General features: G+C 35.2%; 2 protein-coding genes across 6 annotated transcripts in view; one reads left to right on the top strand and one right to left on the bottom strand.

Moving 5' to 3' along the window:
* The window catches only part of LOC127422038 (serine/threonine-protein kinase DCLK1-like), a 63,778-nt gene extending 57,649 nt beyond the window's left edge, over positions 1-6,129 (top strand). For 2 of the 3 annotated variants that reach the window (XM_051665368.1, XM_051665370.1), the window contains one exon: positions 4,370-6,129. In XM_051665368.1, coding sequence (XP_051521328.1) covers positions 4,370-4,585 — 216 coding nt within the window. In that variant the 3' untranslated portion in view covers positions 4,586-6,129. Of the gene's footprint in view, positions 1-2,169; positions 2,244-4,369 lie in introns of all 3 variants that reach the window. The other variant, XM_051665369.1, reaches the window with a different exon arrangement.
* Positions 6,130-8,898: 2,769 nt separating this feature from the next.
* Positions 8,899-19,385, bottom strand: part of LOC127422243 (neurobeachin-like) — a 382,851-nt gene continuing 372,364 nt past the window's right edge. For all 3 annotated transcript variants that reach the window (XM_051665603.1, XM_051665605.1, XM_051665604.1), the window contains 4 exons: positions 13,860-13,961; positions 11,305-11,501; positions 10,837-10,988; positions 8,899-10,739 (listed from right to left, as the gene is read on the bottom strand). In XM_051665603.1, the coding sequence (XP_051521563.1) occupies positions 10,649-10,739; positions 10,837-10,988; positions 11,305-11,501; positions 13,860-13,961 (542 nt within the window). In that variant the 3' untranslated portion in view covers positions 8,899-10,648. The remainder of the gene's footprint in view (positions 10,740-10,836; positions 10,989-11,304; positions 11,502-13,859; positions 13,962-19,385) is intronic.

Consider the following 19,385-nt stretch of genomic DNA (forward strand, 5'->3'; position numbering starts at 1 on the left):
CATCAGCTGAGAAAATGATGTAGACGTTTTTCGGTTGACCTTTTGCATCTTTTAGCGCGTTGAAGAAGTCCGCTAACTAGTTTCTCAACAGAGAGATGCACACGATGGGCACAACAACAAGGAAAACTTTACAGCCATGTGCATTCTTCATGCGCTGATTTTAGTGCAGATCAGATGTACATTATCCATTGTGCTTATGGTGATGTCCAAAGGCAGAAGACGATGTAGTTTACTCCCGAATTGTTCTAACTATAAAAGCTCTGCTTTACTTAGCAACTTTAAAGGAATAGTTCACCCAAAAATGTAAATTCTCTCATCATTTACTGACCCTCATGCCATCCCAGATGTGTATGACTTTCTTTCCTCAGCAGAACACAAACAAAGATTTTTGGAACAATATCTCAGCTCTGTAGGTCCATACAATGCAAGTGAATGGGTGCTAAAAAATTGAAGCTCCAAAAAGCACATTTAGCCATCATAAAAGTAATCAATAATTAATGTCTTCTGAAGCGAAATGCTAGGTGTATGTAAGTAATAGATATTTCAAAACTTCAATATTTAAAACGTATTTTTACTAAAAATGTTTGCTTCCGGTCAGCTGTGGTATGCATGGTCACGAGGTTGAGGCATTGGAAAAAACGTACAGCAATGCTATCATGATTGTTCTCCCACTGAAGTGCCCTTCGAAAGCTGTTTTATCCTGTTTGGAATGCAGGGACATTTGTGTTGTTGCTCTTCTTCTCTGCCTTGTGTTGCATTCGACTTCCAGGTTAAATACATGTCACGCTGCACCTCTGTCGGAGCATGTGCATATCGCCAAGGCCACTTGTGATTAGATTAACATGTATACGTTCTGGAGGGAGCCCGGATACAATCGCATTATCTAGGTCTGTCAGTTAAATTTTGCAGTCGGACTAAAGCTTTTACATGACACTTTAAAAAGACTAAATGCTTTAGTCTGACTGAAAACGAACTTTTAAAGTGCATGTAATGCACTTAATATTGCCCTCATGTTTGAAGTTTTTTCTGCTTCATGTAATCCAGACCAATCAAATGCAATATAATCAAATATGGGTGCACAATTGATCACAATTGAGTGTGTCTTCATAAGTAACCATATCTTTTTATACTTTTATAATGTCAAGTTTTGAATGCTTATGAGAATTTAATGAATGTGTAAGATTTTTAGATGAAGACCATAGGCCTATTTACACCAGGTGCAAATATCGGTCACAAAAAAACAGTGCATTCCAAAGGACCCTTTAGCCAAAATTTGCACTGTGATGAAACAATGTTTTTTTTTTTTTCCACAGTGTAGGTTGATTATTTTTTTGTTTATGCTGTGGAGAAAAAAAAAAGTGTAATTGTGTCACATCATTCTTAGTGTGAATAGGCCTTAAGTCTATTATTATTATTATTATTATTATTATTATTATTATTTTACATTGCAGTTGAATATGCGCAGAAAAAGTGACTTGAATATAGTTATTTCTGGAAATCAAATTGTTCAAGAGTTTTGCAGGTTGTGCTCTTATCTCAAGCTTTTTGCTGCATCATCCATCAGCTGTTCTTCTCTCATTCCTCTCCTCCCCTGGCAGACTCCATCCTATGTTACATTGTTTTCTCCTGCTGTTGCATCTCTTACTGCTTCTGCACTCTTATGTAAAGACTGTCAGCACTGTTGTCAGGGACTAAGTCCAATTAAAATTCCTTTATGGTTTTCACACATGCTTTGTTTTTTAGACAATTGCATAACATTATCAATGCACACACAAACACAGAAGAATACATTATAAACAAATACTTCCTTTGAAAATATTTTCAGATGCTACTTTGTTTTGATTTTTGATTTGTTTTTCGCTTTGATTCTTGATGTTTGTTGTTCCATTTTTCTTATATATATATATTTTTTTTTATCACTTTTTGTTTGGTTTGCACATTTCTTTGTAAGTTTATTGTTTTACTAGCTTAATCATCTTTAATGTTTAATGTTAGTGTTTTTTTGTAAATGAAAATTTTTTCACTCTTTGCTCTTATGTTGTAAAACTGCCTATCAACATTAAGCCTATATGAATAATAAACAGCACTTCATAGCTTAGAGCTTGTGCTGTTTTTTATGGTGAAGTAAAAATCTGATCTATTGAGTTGCACCCGTTTCTCTCTACTCAGCCGGACGAGGGGTTTACCATCAAGTGCTCAGGGTCTTTGGACTACTACCCGCACCAAGGGATGTATTGGATAAGGTATGCCCATAGAGTGACACAAACTGGCAGTTTTTCCATGGCAATGTGCTGGCAGTCTCCATAACCACACCACACTTTACCTCTTACTATAAAGTACAGTAATGCATTGCTTTTTTTATGCCTTTTATGCTTTGCTCAGTCCACATTCTGTGTGGTGTTGGCTATTTAGTTGTGCTTTGCTTGTCAGTCCTTCACTTTTCCAGCTTTGGTCCATTACCTTCCTCTGCATTACCATTTCATTGGCATTTATCTTTGCTATCTCAAATGCTCGGACTCTGGAAATACTGTACACCTGTAACAGCGTGTATGGCACTACTGGTTATGGGTTACACACTGGCTTGAATGTGTGGTTGTATGCTGTCATGCATGCACATGTATGTGTCTTGTGAAGAGTTCACCATAACACACTTGTTCCGTTTACCTTCTGAAAAGTTTCTGCTGTTTATTAATCGTTTTTGTTCGTAAACACGCTGAACATTTTTTTCCATCTAGCGCATCTCACGCAAGAGTGCTGCGTTTTTTAGATGACATGCCAGGTTAAAAAGAACCTCAACTTTTTAAAACGTGTCTAGAAAAACCTGTATTCTGTTTTATTTGTTGCACTGTCTATTGTAAGAAATGTGTTTTGTCTGAACTGTGTCTATTCCGGGTTTCCAAACACTCAGATCACACGTCAACTAATGTCAATAGTTCTCTGTCACCACTGTGGGCGCTTCTCAATCAGAAGGTGTCCTTCCTACACCAGTCCTTCTTAGGCTGTGGGCTAGGCTCCTCAGCATTCAGTGCTAGAATGAGACAATCTTGTAAGTGTGCATGGGAAACCATATGCTTAGAACCATGTGATATTTACCTTTATATAATTCAGAAATTGAGAAAATAAAAAAGTAATTTTAGCAACAACAACAACAACAAAAAAAGAATAATAATAATTCACAAAGCTAGAATCACTCAAAAAAAGCCTTTATATACTACATTTATCAACACTGAGCTTAGAATTTATATTGAACACCTTTCAAATATGAAAATACAGAACCCTAGCTTTGTAAAAACTGTTGAACTGTTAAAGCTTTTCAAATTCATGTAATTGCCCTTTTATTCATTTATTTTTTGTGCTTTGTATCTTCTAATTTGTTGTATTGTCTAAACTACTTGCCCTTTTTATTTTCTACATACAGTATTGTCATTGCTGCAAATGCAAATAAAAACTTGAAGAGAAAAAAAGTAAGTGTGCATGGCTGCGTCATAAAGGTTTCCGCCTCCACGGTCACGAGACTCGTTTCCCCCGCAATTTTTTAAATTTTTTAATATAATTTGGGACATGTGCATCCTCCAAAATATGGCAAACAAAGGCTGTGAAAAAATGCTGCCTTCCAAGCTGCGGCCTTTCGATTGAGAAGCACCCTATATTTGCTTGTTTTTCACACTTTAACCACACGTGCATGGGCGGATCAATCCTAAAGTATCAATACTTCTTACGATACCAATGCTGTATTGAGAGGATCGTTACTCACATAAGAATATAGATAGTAAATGTTTTTCCTAAACTAGGAATTTTATTATTTATTATTAAACCTCCATGTTGTATAATTTGTGCTAAGTGGATTTATGTACGCATTAAAAGACGAGTGCTATGTAAAAATATTGTTGGAAATTGTAATATTTATTAACCAGGAAAACTATTGCGCTTCATAAGATTCAAAGTGAAAATAAAAGAACAAAATGAACATGATCATATTATATATGATCAATTATGCATGCAATAATCTGTTGTTAATAAATGATAAACAAAAATAGATCATTTGCAGCTGAAGCGGCCTATACATTTGAAAAATTATGGCTTTTAAATATAATGTGAAATCCACATAAATTGCAAAAAAAATAAAATATATATTAATAGAGGTATCGGTATTGGTAGATATTGGTTATGGCAGTGCTTGGTATTGGATCGAAAAGAAAATAAGCAGTATCGCCCATCCCTAACATGTGTTTGTGCTATAACTTTTCGTGGAAACCCCTTCTGTGTCATTGTCTTTAACACACAAATTAAATACCATTTGTCTTGCTCAAACTCTGTCCAAGCTTAAAAAGAGCAACCGTTCACTGTCACATGCTCTCCTGTTCCTCAGACCACCCCTCTTGATAAGGAGAGGCAGGTTTTCAGACGAAGACGCCACCAGAATGTGAAAGCCACAGCTCCTCGCACCATCCAGAGCACCTTTCCCTCCAGCCCTGCCACCTGCGCCTCTGGCCCTACCCTGTCTCCGGCTGATTTCACCTCAGAGTCTGAGGACATTTCTCCCAGCTCAGCTGAAACGGTCCGCTCACCCACCTCACCATTTTAACACCTTACACATGAGAAAGTGAAGGAAACCTAAGTGTAAATAGAACAGTAAATAGAACTCTTTTGTTAAGGATAGAGTTCAGCAGAAAGCACAACAGAATTGTTTGATATGAGGCACATGCATATGTTTTTGTCTTTACTGTATTTATAACATCAAGTTGATAGCTGTAGATAGATGGGACTGGAATAGTGGTTTTCTCAGCTTAAAATATATGTGGGTGAACCTGAATTAGTGTGAAAATAATCTCGCACTTTTTAGCAATTCATTGGGGGTTTTCATTTTGCCCAAAGAAGAAAACTTTTTTTCTGAAAGAAGTAGTTTTCTCTTCATCAAAATTTCATGTGTGGTGCTTTATATGTCCATTATATTTAGATCATCTGCCTTCACATGTACATCCCGGTAAAAAGCCTCCTCTATTTTTCTGCGCTCTATTGTTGAATAGAAGGTAATGTATCTAAACATACCTCCCTGTTCAATTCATTGCAAACTTTAAAAAGCATGTCGGCCATCTATACATTACTTTTTATCCCGATAAAAAATCTAGGATGTCTTAGCATCTTTTCTTTTAGTGAAACAAATCTTGTATGTGGGTTTCTACCTTTTTGTATGAACTTTATATATTTTAAATATTTTAGGTTTGTACATTTATTTCAACCTAGTAACCTATATTTGCATATTTCAACATTTCCTCGCAGAAACATGTTTTGATTTCTGTCTGTCTGTTAGGCTGTAGAATGTTCTTTATAAAATGTGTGAAATGCCTGAATAGTTTAGACTCTTTTGGATGTATATGTGGCTATAAGAAATGCTAAATCTCAACTGTAACCTACTGCAATCGAAGTGATGGGTGCTGATTTTAAAACACAATGATGAAAATGACCAGAAACTTATCAGTCCAACGTTGCTGCTATAATCTCTTCGCCAGTAAGTTAGGTTTTGTCAGTACCACACACTGTAAGTTATGAAGATCAATTAATTATACAGACACTTCCCTGAATCATTAATTCTCACACTACTAATTGTACAAGACGAGAGAAATGAATGTAAGAAAACTAGCTGAGCTGGCAAGTAGCTTGTTTGTTATTCAAAAGTGTAACAAACTGGAATATACAAAAGGCACATTAACATGTCTGCTAATGATTGTGAAAAGAATATTTAGGGTAAGCTTGTAGATATTTGTCTTTTTTAATGTTGAATGTAAGGATCTAAGGAATGTATGGGTTTAGCAGTGACATGATTGGGGAAAACGTACATTTTAATGCATTTTTGTATGTTTTGTCACACAATAGCCAAACAAGACCGATCGGAAATGTTTTATAAGGTGAAGACAAGAAAAATGCATAAATGTTTTAATAATTATTCACTTTTTGCATTAAGACTCATAAAACAATTTAAGATCTGTTTATTAATAAGATGGCTGACTAAGCATCATTAGTCAGAGAGTGTTCATTATCATAAGTAATGTCTTAATGAGAACAATGCATTTATACATTTTAACTATTAAAATCAACAGAAATTTGCATTATTAAAAAAGAAAACACTTTTCAAAAGGGTTTTATTTGTTAACAATATTTAATGCATTACATATCATGAACTAACAATGAACAATATTTGAATAGCATTTATTAATATTAGTTCATATTAATTTATGCATACACAATTGTTCATTGTTAGTTCATGTTAGTTCAATGCTTTAATGATAACATTTTCAACTTAGTTTTAAAAGTGTATTAAGGTTCTATTTGTTAACATTATTTAATGCATTAGATATCATGAACAAACAATGAACAATATTTTACAGTATTTCTTCATCTTTGTTAATGTAATTTATACATTAAAAAATTGTTCGTTAGTCCATAATGCATTAATGTTAACAAATACAACTTTTTAAAAAAATATTTTAAGGTTTCTATTTTGTTAAAATTATTTAATGCATTACATACCATGAACTAACAATGACTGATATTTTAGAGCATTTATTAATTTTGGTTAATGTAATTGATAAATTTACAATTGTGCATTGTTAATGCATAATGCATTAACTAATGTGAATGTATACAACTTTCAGTTTTAAAAATATTAGTATACAGTACATTGAAATTAACATTAAACAAGTTTAATAAGTGCTTTAAAAGTATTGTTCATTGTTAGTTCATGTTAACTAATGTAGTTAACTAATGTTAACAAATACAACCTTATTGTAAATCGTTTACAAAAACAAACAAAAAAAGTTAATAACTTAAATGATTCATCTCACTGCATTATGTCTGGCTTCTAAATGGTCTCATCTGTTTTGAGCATATTATTCCTTTGTTTCATTCCTTGTACTCTATGTAGTGTTTTAGAGGGTTTTGCTTGTGTATTTAACTTTTTTCAGTTGTTGTCAAAGAAAGGACAACATGTATCTTGCATGTGATCTAAATGAGTGCTAATCATTTTAACTGGGTAACATTAACTATCAATATATGTCGACCCAATCCACAAGCAACTACTTTCAGTGAAGACCTGTCTTGGTTACGCGCAAGTTTGTTGCTTTTCTATATTTAACCTTACAACTGAATTTAAAAGTTATACAGTTTACTGGAGCCTCCAGCATGTAAAGGCTTTGGGTAACACAGTTATGGGGTGAATGAAAAGCACAATAAGGCAAAAAAATGTAGTTGATTAAGGTATAGCATGTATTTTTATTTAAAAACAAACAAACAATATATCTGGTGTGTTTGCTCGTCAAAAATATTCTAGAACAATTACTAAGTGAGAAATGTTCTGTGATCAACTTCCTTATTTTTTTTTGGAAAGAATGATCATAAGTTACAAGTCATTAATTATAGTATTAGTACTGGAGAAAATATTCTAGATCATATGCAAAATTCAGTGCACAAGCATTGATAAAAAAGTTGATTACACATTGTATATTTGTAGAGATGTATATCCATCACCTGTCCAATTAAATGTCATATAGGCTTGACTTCCATCCTGTCAGTGTGGAGGACGTGTCTTTGCTTCCGAGTAGCATTTAACGGTGGTGCATTCAGCAACAAGCCAAACTTGTGAATAAATGTTTTCTTGAAGCAGAAACCTGTCTCATTTCTTTCAGGTCTTTTTGCTATTTTGCTATCATTGTTGTGTGGTCGTGTCAAGAGGGGAACTCGTGATTTGCATAAAGTTATCAGAGAGTCGCATGCCACTGCATATTGTATTTGACTGTAGTTCCAGTTTTCAAATCCGGGGGCAGACAAACTGTTTTAGAATATATTTATTAGTTCTTTAATGTAAAGAAATAAAAAAAATAAAGAAAATTGGTGAATATAATTTGGTGCTTTTCTGAGTCAAGACACCAAGTACAAAAATATAGGGTCTGTTATGGCAAATAAAAGTGGAAACTTTTAAATCTTTGAAATGTAAAACATTTTCTAAAGAGAGTCTCTGAGGAGATCATGTTTGCCTGTTTCAAAGAAATAATTTTACATCCTCTTCGAAAATCATTGGTTCCTTCACACAACCTTAACCATAACCAAAAACCTAACCTTAACCCTACCACAACCCTAACCCTAACCCTAATCCCTAACCCCAGAATGTCTTTTATCCTACTTAACTAAAAACCTACCCTAACCTTTAATCTCACTCTAATTCTAACCCTAAAACACATCTTAAAGTTAACCCTAGTGATACATAACCCTAACTCTGGTCTCCAACCATAAAACCTAAACCTAACTTTGAAAACCTTTGTAAATTTAAAAGGACAATGGGGTCCCGAGTCTCCAAAAATATTCCAAGGTACAATTAATGTATGGGGGAAAGAATAGACCAGGGACATGGGAGATTGGTGTCCAAATCCAGAGATATGAAAACCACTTAAAACATGTGGCTCGTATTAATTAATAATTGAATTATATTTTAACGTTACATTTTAACACACAAAAAAGTGTGAACTTAGGTCCTGAACCTTCAAAAGACTCCAAGGCATAGATAGTGTAAGAGAGAAAGAATATACTCCTAACATGAGAGCCCAGGGTTCAAATCCAGAGGTACTGTAAGTACCTAAAATAGTTCTTGTAAAAACATGATGCCTGTGTCAATGAAAGAAATACAATTTATTTTAAATGAACAGCTATGCCTTCACCTAACCAATCCTAATCCTTAGCAGCGGCAATTGTAACACACAATAAACACCAGTATCGATACTGCTTTGTTTCTATTGCAGATTTCACACATCAGTCATTGTTGGCATGATTTTTTTTTTTCTGTTGTATGCAAGAAGACTATTACTAATGTTTAATGCAATGCAAAGTAAATACTTTTCAAATACTCAATACATTTGATACATCTTTTATTATAAACAAAATGCAAAGACATTTCTCCCATTTCACAATGATTCACCTGGACATTAATGTGAAGACATAAGTTATAACCAAAAAGTAACCGAAGTAATTTGTAATAAATCTGCTAAATTAGCAGGCACCATCACTGATTAAACAATGTTTCTGATGGAAAATATTCTCATTAAACAACAGATCATTTTTAATCTGAGGCATTTTAACATAAGACATTTAACAAAACATATTGTTACTGTATTTAAAAATAACTTGTCATAACTTGTCTATGTTTGTACAGTATATAAAATCTAAATTGATATTCTTGTAACTCAAATGTTAATTATGGCATCATATTTCTTGTTTGAAACAAGTGTACTGGCAGAAAAAAAAAGCTTCTTATGGGAGAATATTTCATGTATTTCCCCTAAAACAATTAAAAATAGTTTAGCTTTTTTATTTAGATCCATAAACTCTGAGTTATAGGTTTATTTTACATTATGTATTAGAACTAAAGATGCACATACATATATATAATGTATTGCTTACAACAGTGATTTTCAGAATGTTATATTTTTGTTTTTGTTTTCAAGTGCAGATTTAAAAAATCTTGGTGCCAATCGGCAATAAAACAAACGTATAATGAGCAAAAATGTAAGAAAGAAAAAAAAAGTTAAGAGTGCAAATTCATGTCTAAAACCATCACTGTTATCTTGGTTTGGTAGATTTGTTTGTGAAACAAACATATATAATTTTAAATGCTAAACTGCACAAGAAAAAATTGCAATGACATCTTCAATTGGAATATTCCAGCACCATCAGTGTTTTCCCTCATTTAGTGCATGAAATATTCCTGGACTGCAAATGATGCCAAAATGTTCCAAGGATTTCTTTAAAGGTTTGCAATGCTGCATACATCATGAAGTCCAGTTTCACAACAGACAAAATCATCCATCTTCAAATGGCTAGACTGACAACATACATTCAAATACAGGACATCACAGTAAACGAAAGTGCTTTTCATTTTTTCTTTTCACACTTTTAATCATATCAAAAAGCATTTGATGTCAAATGTATGAAAACTGGACAGACAATTAAAAAGCTGAATAGTTTAGAAAACAACCTCACAGACACGTTTTTTTTTTTTTAAATAAACATTTTATAGCAATTACATAATGAGCTAAGCATCAGATGGAGGAAATGTATTTATTTATTGTTTGGTTACTTTATTTTCTCCCCCAAGGGCCTTTTAAAAAAACTACAGAGACCGATATATGTTGCAAGCAAGTAGAAAATAAACCCCATAAAAATACTGTTATTGGTTTCTCTATGCAAAGTATTATTTTCACAGTTGAAATGATGGGACTACAAGGAAAGAGGCTGTCTTTACAAGCCTATATTTGGCTCAGATGATATTAAGATTAAATTTGTGATGAAAAACAAAGATATGCTGGCCTCCATCTGTGCTCTCTCAATTTATTTAGAAATAGTCATCTTTCAAGCCTCCCTTTGCATTTTTGAAGATATGTACACATATCTCCTTAGAGCTAGGGTTCCAGTTTATGCCACTACACTTACAAACATTTAAAACAACTGTTTTGACCTCTCCAAATTGATCGTGTTATTTCTTTATCTGTATTCTTTTTTTCTGCATCTTCTTCTGTGTTGTTCTGCCCCATTAGCTAAGTTGCCTCCCATAATGGCACATTGTTGTCTGAGGCTACAGCTGCCTGTGATTGGCTGATTTCTTTCAATACCTGTTCTTATGCTCAAAGTGCCAGCGATTAAAATCAATGTTGAAAGCAACGATGCTACCAGACGCCATGCCCGTGATCAGAGTCCTGAAAGAGAGAAGATGGAGTTTAAACCAGTGATTTTGCGCTTCTTATTTGCTTTAAATTAAATAAGTGGTAAAACAAGTGCAAAGGGAAGTTAAACCTCTGATCATGTGACAGGTCCATGGCTCGGATGCCCGCGTCACATCCTGGGTAGACGTAGAGCTGCTTAAAGTCACAGGCTTGCCAAACCTCCACCACCCCGCTGTCTCCTCCAGTCACTAGATTCTGCCCATCACTGCTCAGGAGAATGGCCTGAGGATTGTATTAATTTAATAAATTAATAGTAATTAAAGCTCATTAAAATGATTTTACCATCCTGAGAAAATATTATCTTTTTTATATAATTTGTCTGTTTGAATTATTGAAATGAATTATTATTATTATCATATAATGTAATACTTTTTTTGCTTTACTTTTTTTATTTTTTATTAAAGCACTTCAAGTCATAGGGCTTTTCCTACATAATATAAGCACTGCTATTTAAATCTAAATGGCTTTATTCAATTGCTTTATTAGTATTAAAGTAACCTTAAAATCTTTAAAAAAAAGCAAAGTGTTCTAAACATACACGAGTGGAGTCATTGATTTCCATCTGGGCCAGCAGCTTGCCGTTGATGCTGAAGTTGCAGAACTGACCCCTGTCATAGTAGATGATGCAGTGGCCTTCACTGGACACTGAGATCAGGCGGGGGAGCACACAGCTGTCGGGGCCCTCCAGAGCTCTCAAAAGATCCCCAGTGATGGTGTGGACAAGACATGGCCCCTCTGACCCAAAAACAATCCACAATCTTTTATTAAACAGTGTATAATGCAAATACAGAGATGTCAGTTCTAAGCAGAGTGGAGGTTGTAAAGGTCCTGTGCTTAGGGAAAAATCTATCTGTATCTCAAGTGGTAGAGCATGGTGCTAACAACACAAAGGTCATGGGTTTGTTTCTCAGGGAATACACTTTACATATACATTTACGCATTTGGCAGACACTTTTATCCAAAGTGACTTACAGTGTATTCAAGGTATATATATATATATATATATATATATATATATTTTTTTTTTTATCAGTTAGTGACTTGATGTCAAGATAATAAATTTTCCACAACATCAAAGATGGATGAAACAATGCTCTTGTGGAATGGACCCTTTTCACTGACTGTGATGCATTTCTGTCTTAATTTAGCAGCATATATCTTGCACGCTTTTTATATTTTGTATATTTTAACATTTTTTATGTTAATTTATATACAGTATATATATATATATATATATATATATATATATATATATATATATATATATATATATATATATATTAGGGCTGGGAAACTTAATGCCTTAATTTCTGCGATTAAAAGTAAATAAAATAAATAACGCAATAAATGCAGTATTGGTTTTTATTTTCCCTATAATGAAACATTAATGTTTTTCCCAACTTCCTGTAACTAAAAGGGGCATATATAAATTTCCATAAGATACACGCTCAATTCAACTGCACACCCTAGCACAGAAATTGATTCTGTGGAACAGTGCATGCTTATTCATTACGCATTACGCATGTCCCGGGCATAGTGAATTAACTGTACAAACAATGGAACAAAAACGGTCACTCGCTGTCATCTGAACCAGTGTCAAAAGCGAAACTGCGCATGATAAATTGAATGGCAGACAGAAAAAATTATAGTTTTGACATTTTAAAGTTCAGCAAATCAAACTTCAGCATTCATTCTGCTTTATATCTGTATATAGTGTCTAATAATGCACAATAATGCATCTGCCCATTTGATCCACTGTCCACTATAAAATGGCAGAAGATTTTGCCCAAATTTAAAAATAAATAATTTTTTATCCCCTTTTCTCACAATTTGGAATGCCCAACTCCCACTACTTAGTAGGTCCTCGTGGTGGCGTGGTTACCACCTCAATCTGGGTGGTGGAGGAAAAGTCTCAGTTGCCTCCGCTTCCACGCATCTTATCACGTGGCTCGTTGCGCATGACACCGAAACTCCGCATGTGGAGGCTCATGCTACTCTCCGCATTCCACGCACAACTTACCACGTGCCCCATTGAGAGCGAGAACCACTAATCGTGACCACGAGGAGGTTACCCCATGTGACTCTACCCTCCCTAGCAACCGGGCCAATTTGGTTGCTTAGGAGACCTGGCTGGAGTCACTCAGCACACCCTGGATTCAAACTCGCGACTCCAGGAGTGGTATTCAGCGTCAATACTCGCTGAGCTACCCAGGCCCCCCACCTTTTAATTACAGCATGCCCACTGATTTTATGGCATGTATACATATACTTGTATCACAGATTTGTACCTGTAAAAATATGTCTAATTTAACTCTATCCTCAAAAACATGAACATTATAATGTGTAAATATTTAAAGGTGCACTCAGAAACTTTTTTTTTTTTTTTTTTTTTGTGTGATCTTGAACTTGCACTGACACCTAGTGGCTTGGATACAGCATAATTTAAAATCAATAGTTTTCAGTTTCAGATGCCATTGTAGACAATTAATATTCACAGTCAGCCATGACTACTTTTAATCAATAAGTGAAAGTTTTAAATAACTGGAAGGTTACTGAGATTTAGTGAGTAGTATTCGGCAGGTCATGTGATTCTAACATGGCAGCCCCCATGTGCAGACTCTTTCCATGCAGAATAAAACAGCTTTTAAAAGGTTACTGATATGACTGCAGTCTTCATTTTAATGTGAGTGGTCATGATTTCCTACACATATTGCAAAATTACAATTCAATACAATTCTTTAGGAGTTAAACTTTTTTAATGAGGAAAAAATTACTGTGTGCACCTTGAAATAATTAAAATAAATAATGACTTACCAATTCTTTGCTATTCCTTGCAATTCCAAGTTCTTTGAGACAAAGAATTAAGCAAATACTGTATACTTATAATTGGAACAACTATTATTTTTCTTTATATCACCTTGGCATGAATTAAAAATATATTTAACACAGCAATGATGGGGTTTCAAATACAGCTGTGGTGTTTCATTCACCGCAATAGAAGTTTAACACGTTATAGTTTACTTCCTCGTTCCAAACCTGCAAATGTGAAAAGGGTCCATTATCCATCACATGCTCAGTTTCTGTCCCACTCACCTTTCGCTCCACTGATAACAATTCCCAGCTCAGCACACACTGACACACACACCACCTCATAGTCATGACCGGTCAGAACCGCACGGGGAGCTGGGTAATCACCTGCAAGAGAGTGCAAAATAGGCATATTACACAGTAGTACACCAACATCAGTGAGCAAAGCCACCGCAACTTTGTGCTACATCAATGCATAATTTGATTTAAATAAATCTACTGTGTTGGTACAACAGCAAATAAAACAAGTTGTGCTAAATACTTACAGTACACAAGACCAAAAACCCTATCAGGTTCAATTTTGAAGATACTTCAGTTGCAATACTAGACTCAACAAATGTAATATAACCAATGTGAGGATATCAGAATAAACAGGTCAAGCAGAACATCTGCTGAAAGAGGCGTTCTCTCCAAATGATCACCGACAGTGGCCAAACAGCCTTAAAACACTATGCATTCACATGATGGATGAGAGGGAGGGAAGAGGTGAGTTGAGGTCATTTAAAGACACCTGTGGTATCTTGGGACCAGCTGGACGGGTCGGTGAACTGTCATGAGAGTATCCATATGAGAAAAAGTGGAACAAATTTGCTACTTCCTGCAAAATTAGTTTTTTTCCTCATTCAAAGTCAACATGAAAACAAAATGTATCCTATTTACTCTCTTAATGCATGTTCCAGGTCTAATTGTGAACGATTCATCAGTGCATGTTATTCCAAGGAAATAAAGAAGTTTCTCTGCAATTTTATATCAAAAAGTAAATTTAATCAAAGTGTAACTTGCTCTTTCTCTGAAATGACTTTATTGTTGATGTCACTATTCATTTTTTTCTTCATGCATAAATGTTCCTCGATTCATAATGGAATCCAGGCTCCAGGCTTATCACTTGCATCAGCGTATGTATTGGGTGGATGATGTGATGTTTACCACATAAAATTTGTAAACATTGCCAAATAAAAAAACAGGTGGCTCCACAGTGCCGATACTTTACAGAGTCTCAATGACTGTCTTTTGAACTTCAGAAGCGCTAGCCCAAGGTTAGTTACTTTGATATAATTTACTACTTTGAGTTGACAGTCAATGACTACACAAGTTTAGCCTGAATTCATTTTTACTCTAATTAACACATTCAAATGGTTGTTGTTCTCTATCTGGATCACTCATTTTGGTAGGTTCTACATTGTTTCTCAATAAATCAGAACCATATTGGCACAGCCCAGTGGTAGGTGAGGAAAACTGTGTGTTGGATAATGTTAGCCAACAGCCAAATAGCTACTCAAGCATTGTTTTAACAAACTCACAATTCGGGCTGGCTCCGTTCTGACATTTAGACATATTCTGATATGCCTATTTTTCGCAATCCAATCAGTTACTGATGGATAACAATTTTCAACTATTTTCTTGTTGAATATCCTGTTTCACTCTGAAATACATTGCATTACGGACGTAAAATGGGTTGCAAACAGCACTTCATAAAGTAATTCACATCCCCATAACGTCTTATAATGAAGTCCACTGCTGCAATTTCAAAAGCACTCCATTTGAGAAGTAACAGGCACCATCATCAAATTGCTTGGGCCTCCTGTGGCTACAGCTCTCATGCTTGAGGAAACGCTTATATTTGTAGACACTGCAGTAAGTTAGAGAAGCAATTCAGCCACAAGAAAATGCGCCTGTGGTGTAATTAGCTTGATTGGTGCACTGAAGAAGCAAAACAGCAATTATTAGCTGGAGGGATCAACATTATGTTTTATGGATGGATTAAACATTGCTTTCTGACAAGGACTGTGTAAGTGTTTCAATGGTTTGTGCCTTCTAATTAGTAAACTGCATGAAATATAATGTGCTTTACTTGTACGGTCTAAGAGGGATTCATAAAACAAAGCTACATGGAGAGAGACCTGTCAATAAAGACTGTAGGTTCATCCCATTAATAGCCTGAAATGAGGATCTTTTCAATTTTTAATTAAAACTAAGTTCATTAACATCCACATAATTAAGACACAAGTCATTACTTTGCACCAAAGTGTTGTTAAATGCATTAAAAAATCAATAGAATGACCAGTCTAAATCCAAATGTTCTTGAAATTATGCAAGAAATCAAAGGTTACTCAAGGATTGATCAATAAAGTTCCATGCTCACAGTGATGTCCACAGGGGACAGTCTGACAGCACTAAGACCAGCTGAGAGCGATCTGGGTGGGACATGTGTCAGCACTGGATCCCCCGGGAGGTCCCAGATCACCTTCCACACAAAAGATTTAATCATTCTGCAACCGGGCCCTTCCAAAGCCTCAAAACCTCCAGGGTCCCCGGCGGTACAGCAACACAATCAGGAGGTGTAAATTGAAGAATGGCTGCTGAGGTTGTGAAGCACCGGGGTCTTGATTGAGCTGGACGGGATTTTAATCATTGCACATTAAAGACATGCTCCGGCTTTCTCAGGCAACTGTGAAATCAATTTCTACACCATGTCGGAGTGCCGCAGGGGCCCGTACTCAGATGTCTGCTGAATATTCATAGCGGCTCCGGTTCCGACAGTCTTGATGTGGTTTGGAGGAGTTTGACGAAACGCGGTCTCTGCTGACACAAACACACACTATACTGACAAGGTTTTATTTTTCTTCATTGCCACGCTGACACCATTTTAACAACCTCAAAGTATTTTGGGTACAAGCTTGGAATATATAATGAAGAAAAAAAATAGTGCACCTGTGGTCTCAGTTTCATAAAACAATACTGCTTTCGCTTTAGTTTCCCATAAGAGACAGGACCTGGAAAGAAGTGTCCGTCTGTGTTACTGTGAAAATGATGTAATTTTGGAATAGCCGGAGATTTTAAACCTCAAGGTTTTAAATCCCACAAAGCCATCTTAGGTCAAAGTAACCTTGCTGCAAAAAATAATATATAAGTATTGCTTATTCATAAAGACCCTTGAAAGCATAGAAAAAAAAATAGTTCTGAGATACAACACTAGAGTGCAGTGTTCATTTCCTGCAGTACAGGCCCAACGTTTTCCATATTCTTCCATTTAATGCAATTTTAAAGATCACTGCTGTGGAAACTGGAGTATTTTGAAGCAAGGCAATTCTTTACATATGTAATAATTGTAATTACATGTAATTATAAGCTATTCCACAAAACAATTACATAATACCTGTTATTCATTTGTATTATTCAGTAATTACTTAGTAATTACATAGTAACATGGACATAACGCAAGCTATGACCCAATAGCAAAGGTGATATTATTATTATTATTTTTTATTATCAGTATTATTATTATAACACTATAAAACTAGATTGGTATAGGTATATATACACAGTATTATATACTATATATATATATATATATATATATATATATATATATATATATATATATATATATATATATATATATTCACTATATGGCCAAAAGTTTGTGGAACCCTTCTAATTAACGAATTTGGTTACTCCATTAAATCCAGTAAAGAAAAATCTTAATGTTCCTTTATGTAATGGCTTGGGCTTTGTGTGCTTCCAAATTTGTGGCAACTGTTTGGGGATAGCCCTTTTCTGTTCCAGCATGACAATGCCCACGTGAACAAAGTGAGGTCCATAAAGAAATGGTTTACTGTGTCTGGCGTGGAAAAAATTGACTGGCCTGCACAAAGGCCAGACCTGAACCCCACTGATCACTTTTGGGCCCCATTGACCAACTTCAGTTCCTGACCTCACTGATAGCCTTGTGTCTGAATGAGAGCAAATCCCTGCAGCCATGTTACTACATACAGTATAGTGGAAAGCCTTCCCAAAAGAGTGGAAGCTGTTATTACAGCAAAGGGGGAAATTGATGCCTAAGGTTTTGAAATCAAATGTTCATCAAGCACAAACTTGATGGTGTCCACAAACTTTTGGCCATATAGTGTATATATATATATATATATATATATATATATATATATATATATATATATATATATATATATATATACACACACACACACACCGATCAGCCACAACATTAAAACCACCTGCCTAATATTGTGTAGGTCCCCCTTATGCCACCAAAACCTGGCCAACCCACACCTCAGAATAGCATGCTGAGATGCTATTCTTCTCACCACAATTGTACAGAGTGGTTTACTAAGTTACCATAGACTTCGTCAGTTCGAACCAGTCTGGCCATTCTCTGTTGACCTCTCTCATCAACAAGGCATTTCCGTCCACAGAACTGCCACAAACTGGATGTTTTTTTTTTTTTTTTGGCACCATTCTGAGTAAATTGTAGAGACTGTTGTGTGTGAAAATCCCAGGAGATCAGCAGTTACAGAAATACTCATACAACAATGGATGATTGTTGGTGCCAGACGGGCTGATTTGAGTATTTCTGTAACTACTGATCTCCTGGGATTTTCCTGGGATTTTCACACATGACAGTCTCTAGAATTTACTCAGAATGGTGCCAAAAACATCCAGTGAGCGGCAGTTCTGTGGACGCAACTGCCTTGTTGATGAGAGAGTTCAACAGAGAATGGCCAGACTGGTTCGAACTGACAAAGTCTACGGTAACTCAGATAACCCCTCTGTACAACTGTGGTGAGAAGAATAGCATCTCAGAATGCTATTCTGAATTGCGGGTTGGCGCTGTTTTGGGGGCACAAGGAGGACCTACACAATATTAGGCAGGTGGTTTTAATTTTGTGGTTGTTCGGTGTATATATATATACTTCTTTATATACTTCTATACACACTTTTCTCTAGTTTCCCTCTAGTATACCATTAGTTTCTTTGAGAGGGCACACAGTGAGCAGTTGTGTGAGAATATCATGGGAGTTTTATTTCTGCTGAAAACAGGCACAGGTCTGTATACTTCCCTAATTGGAGGCAGCCGAGCTGAAATCCTTAATTAACTGTCTGGGCATCACTGAAGTTAATTAGAACACACACTCACCTAAAACACAGATCCTGCTACTTAGAAACAACACATAGTGACACACACACACACCAACCATGCAAGGGCACAGATATCTTCGCAACACACAAAAGCAAGAACAGGCGTGCAAACTTGTTTTCTTCTTAACATGTCTGCAGCTGCAAAAAAATATTTTCACTTCTTGAAATGTCTATGTTAATGAATCACACGATTCACACATGATTCCCATGTATTAATTTATAGCCTATACCCAAGCACGATGTTAAATTCCTGACCTGAAGTGATGATTTCATGTCTGAGCCTGTCTATTCGTCTTTTAAAGTTGACCAGATTTATATTCACATCAGCGATTAAGGAAATTATCTGGTTAAGACTTTATTCCGAAAAAAATAAATAAAAATGCTCCATAGAGTAATCATCTATTAGGAATATACCTCCTTATGTAAAACGAAGAAACTGAAACTTGCTTTGTCTTTTTTTCGTCTTCTTTAAACTGTGCTACCTCTGTTAAGGCACTATATACATTTATTATTATTATTTGTATTATTTAAATAATAAATTATGGTGTCTTATCGTATAAATTCCTGATAGATTTACAGAAATTTCACCTGTTT

Source organism: Myxocyprinus asiaticus, chromosome 31 (assembly GCF_019703515.2).
Source record: "Myxocyprinus asiaticus isolate MX2 ecotype Aquarium Trade chromosome 31, UBuf_Myxa_2, whole genome shotgun sequence".
Classification (NCBI taxonomy): domain Eukaryota; kingdom Metazoa; phylum Chordata; class Actinopteri; order Cypriniformes; family Catostomidae; genus Myxocyprinus; species Myxocyprinus asiaticus.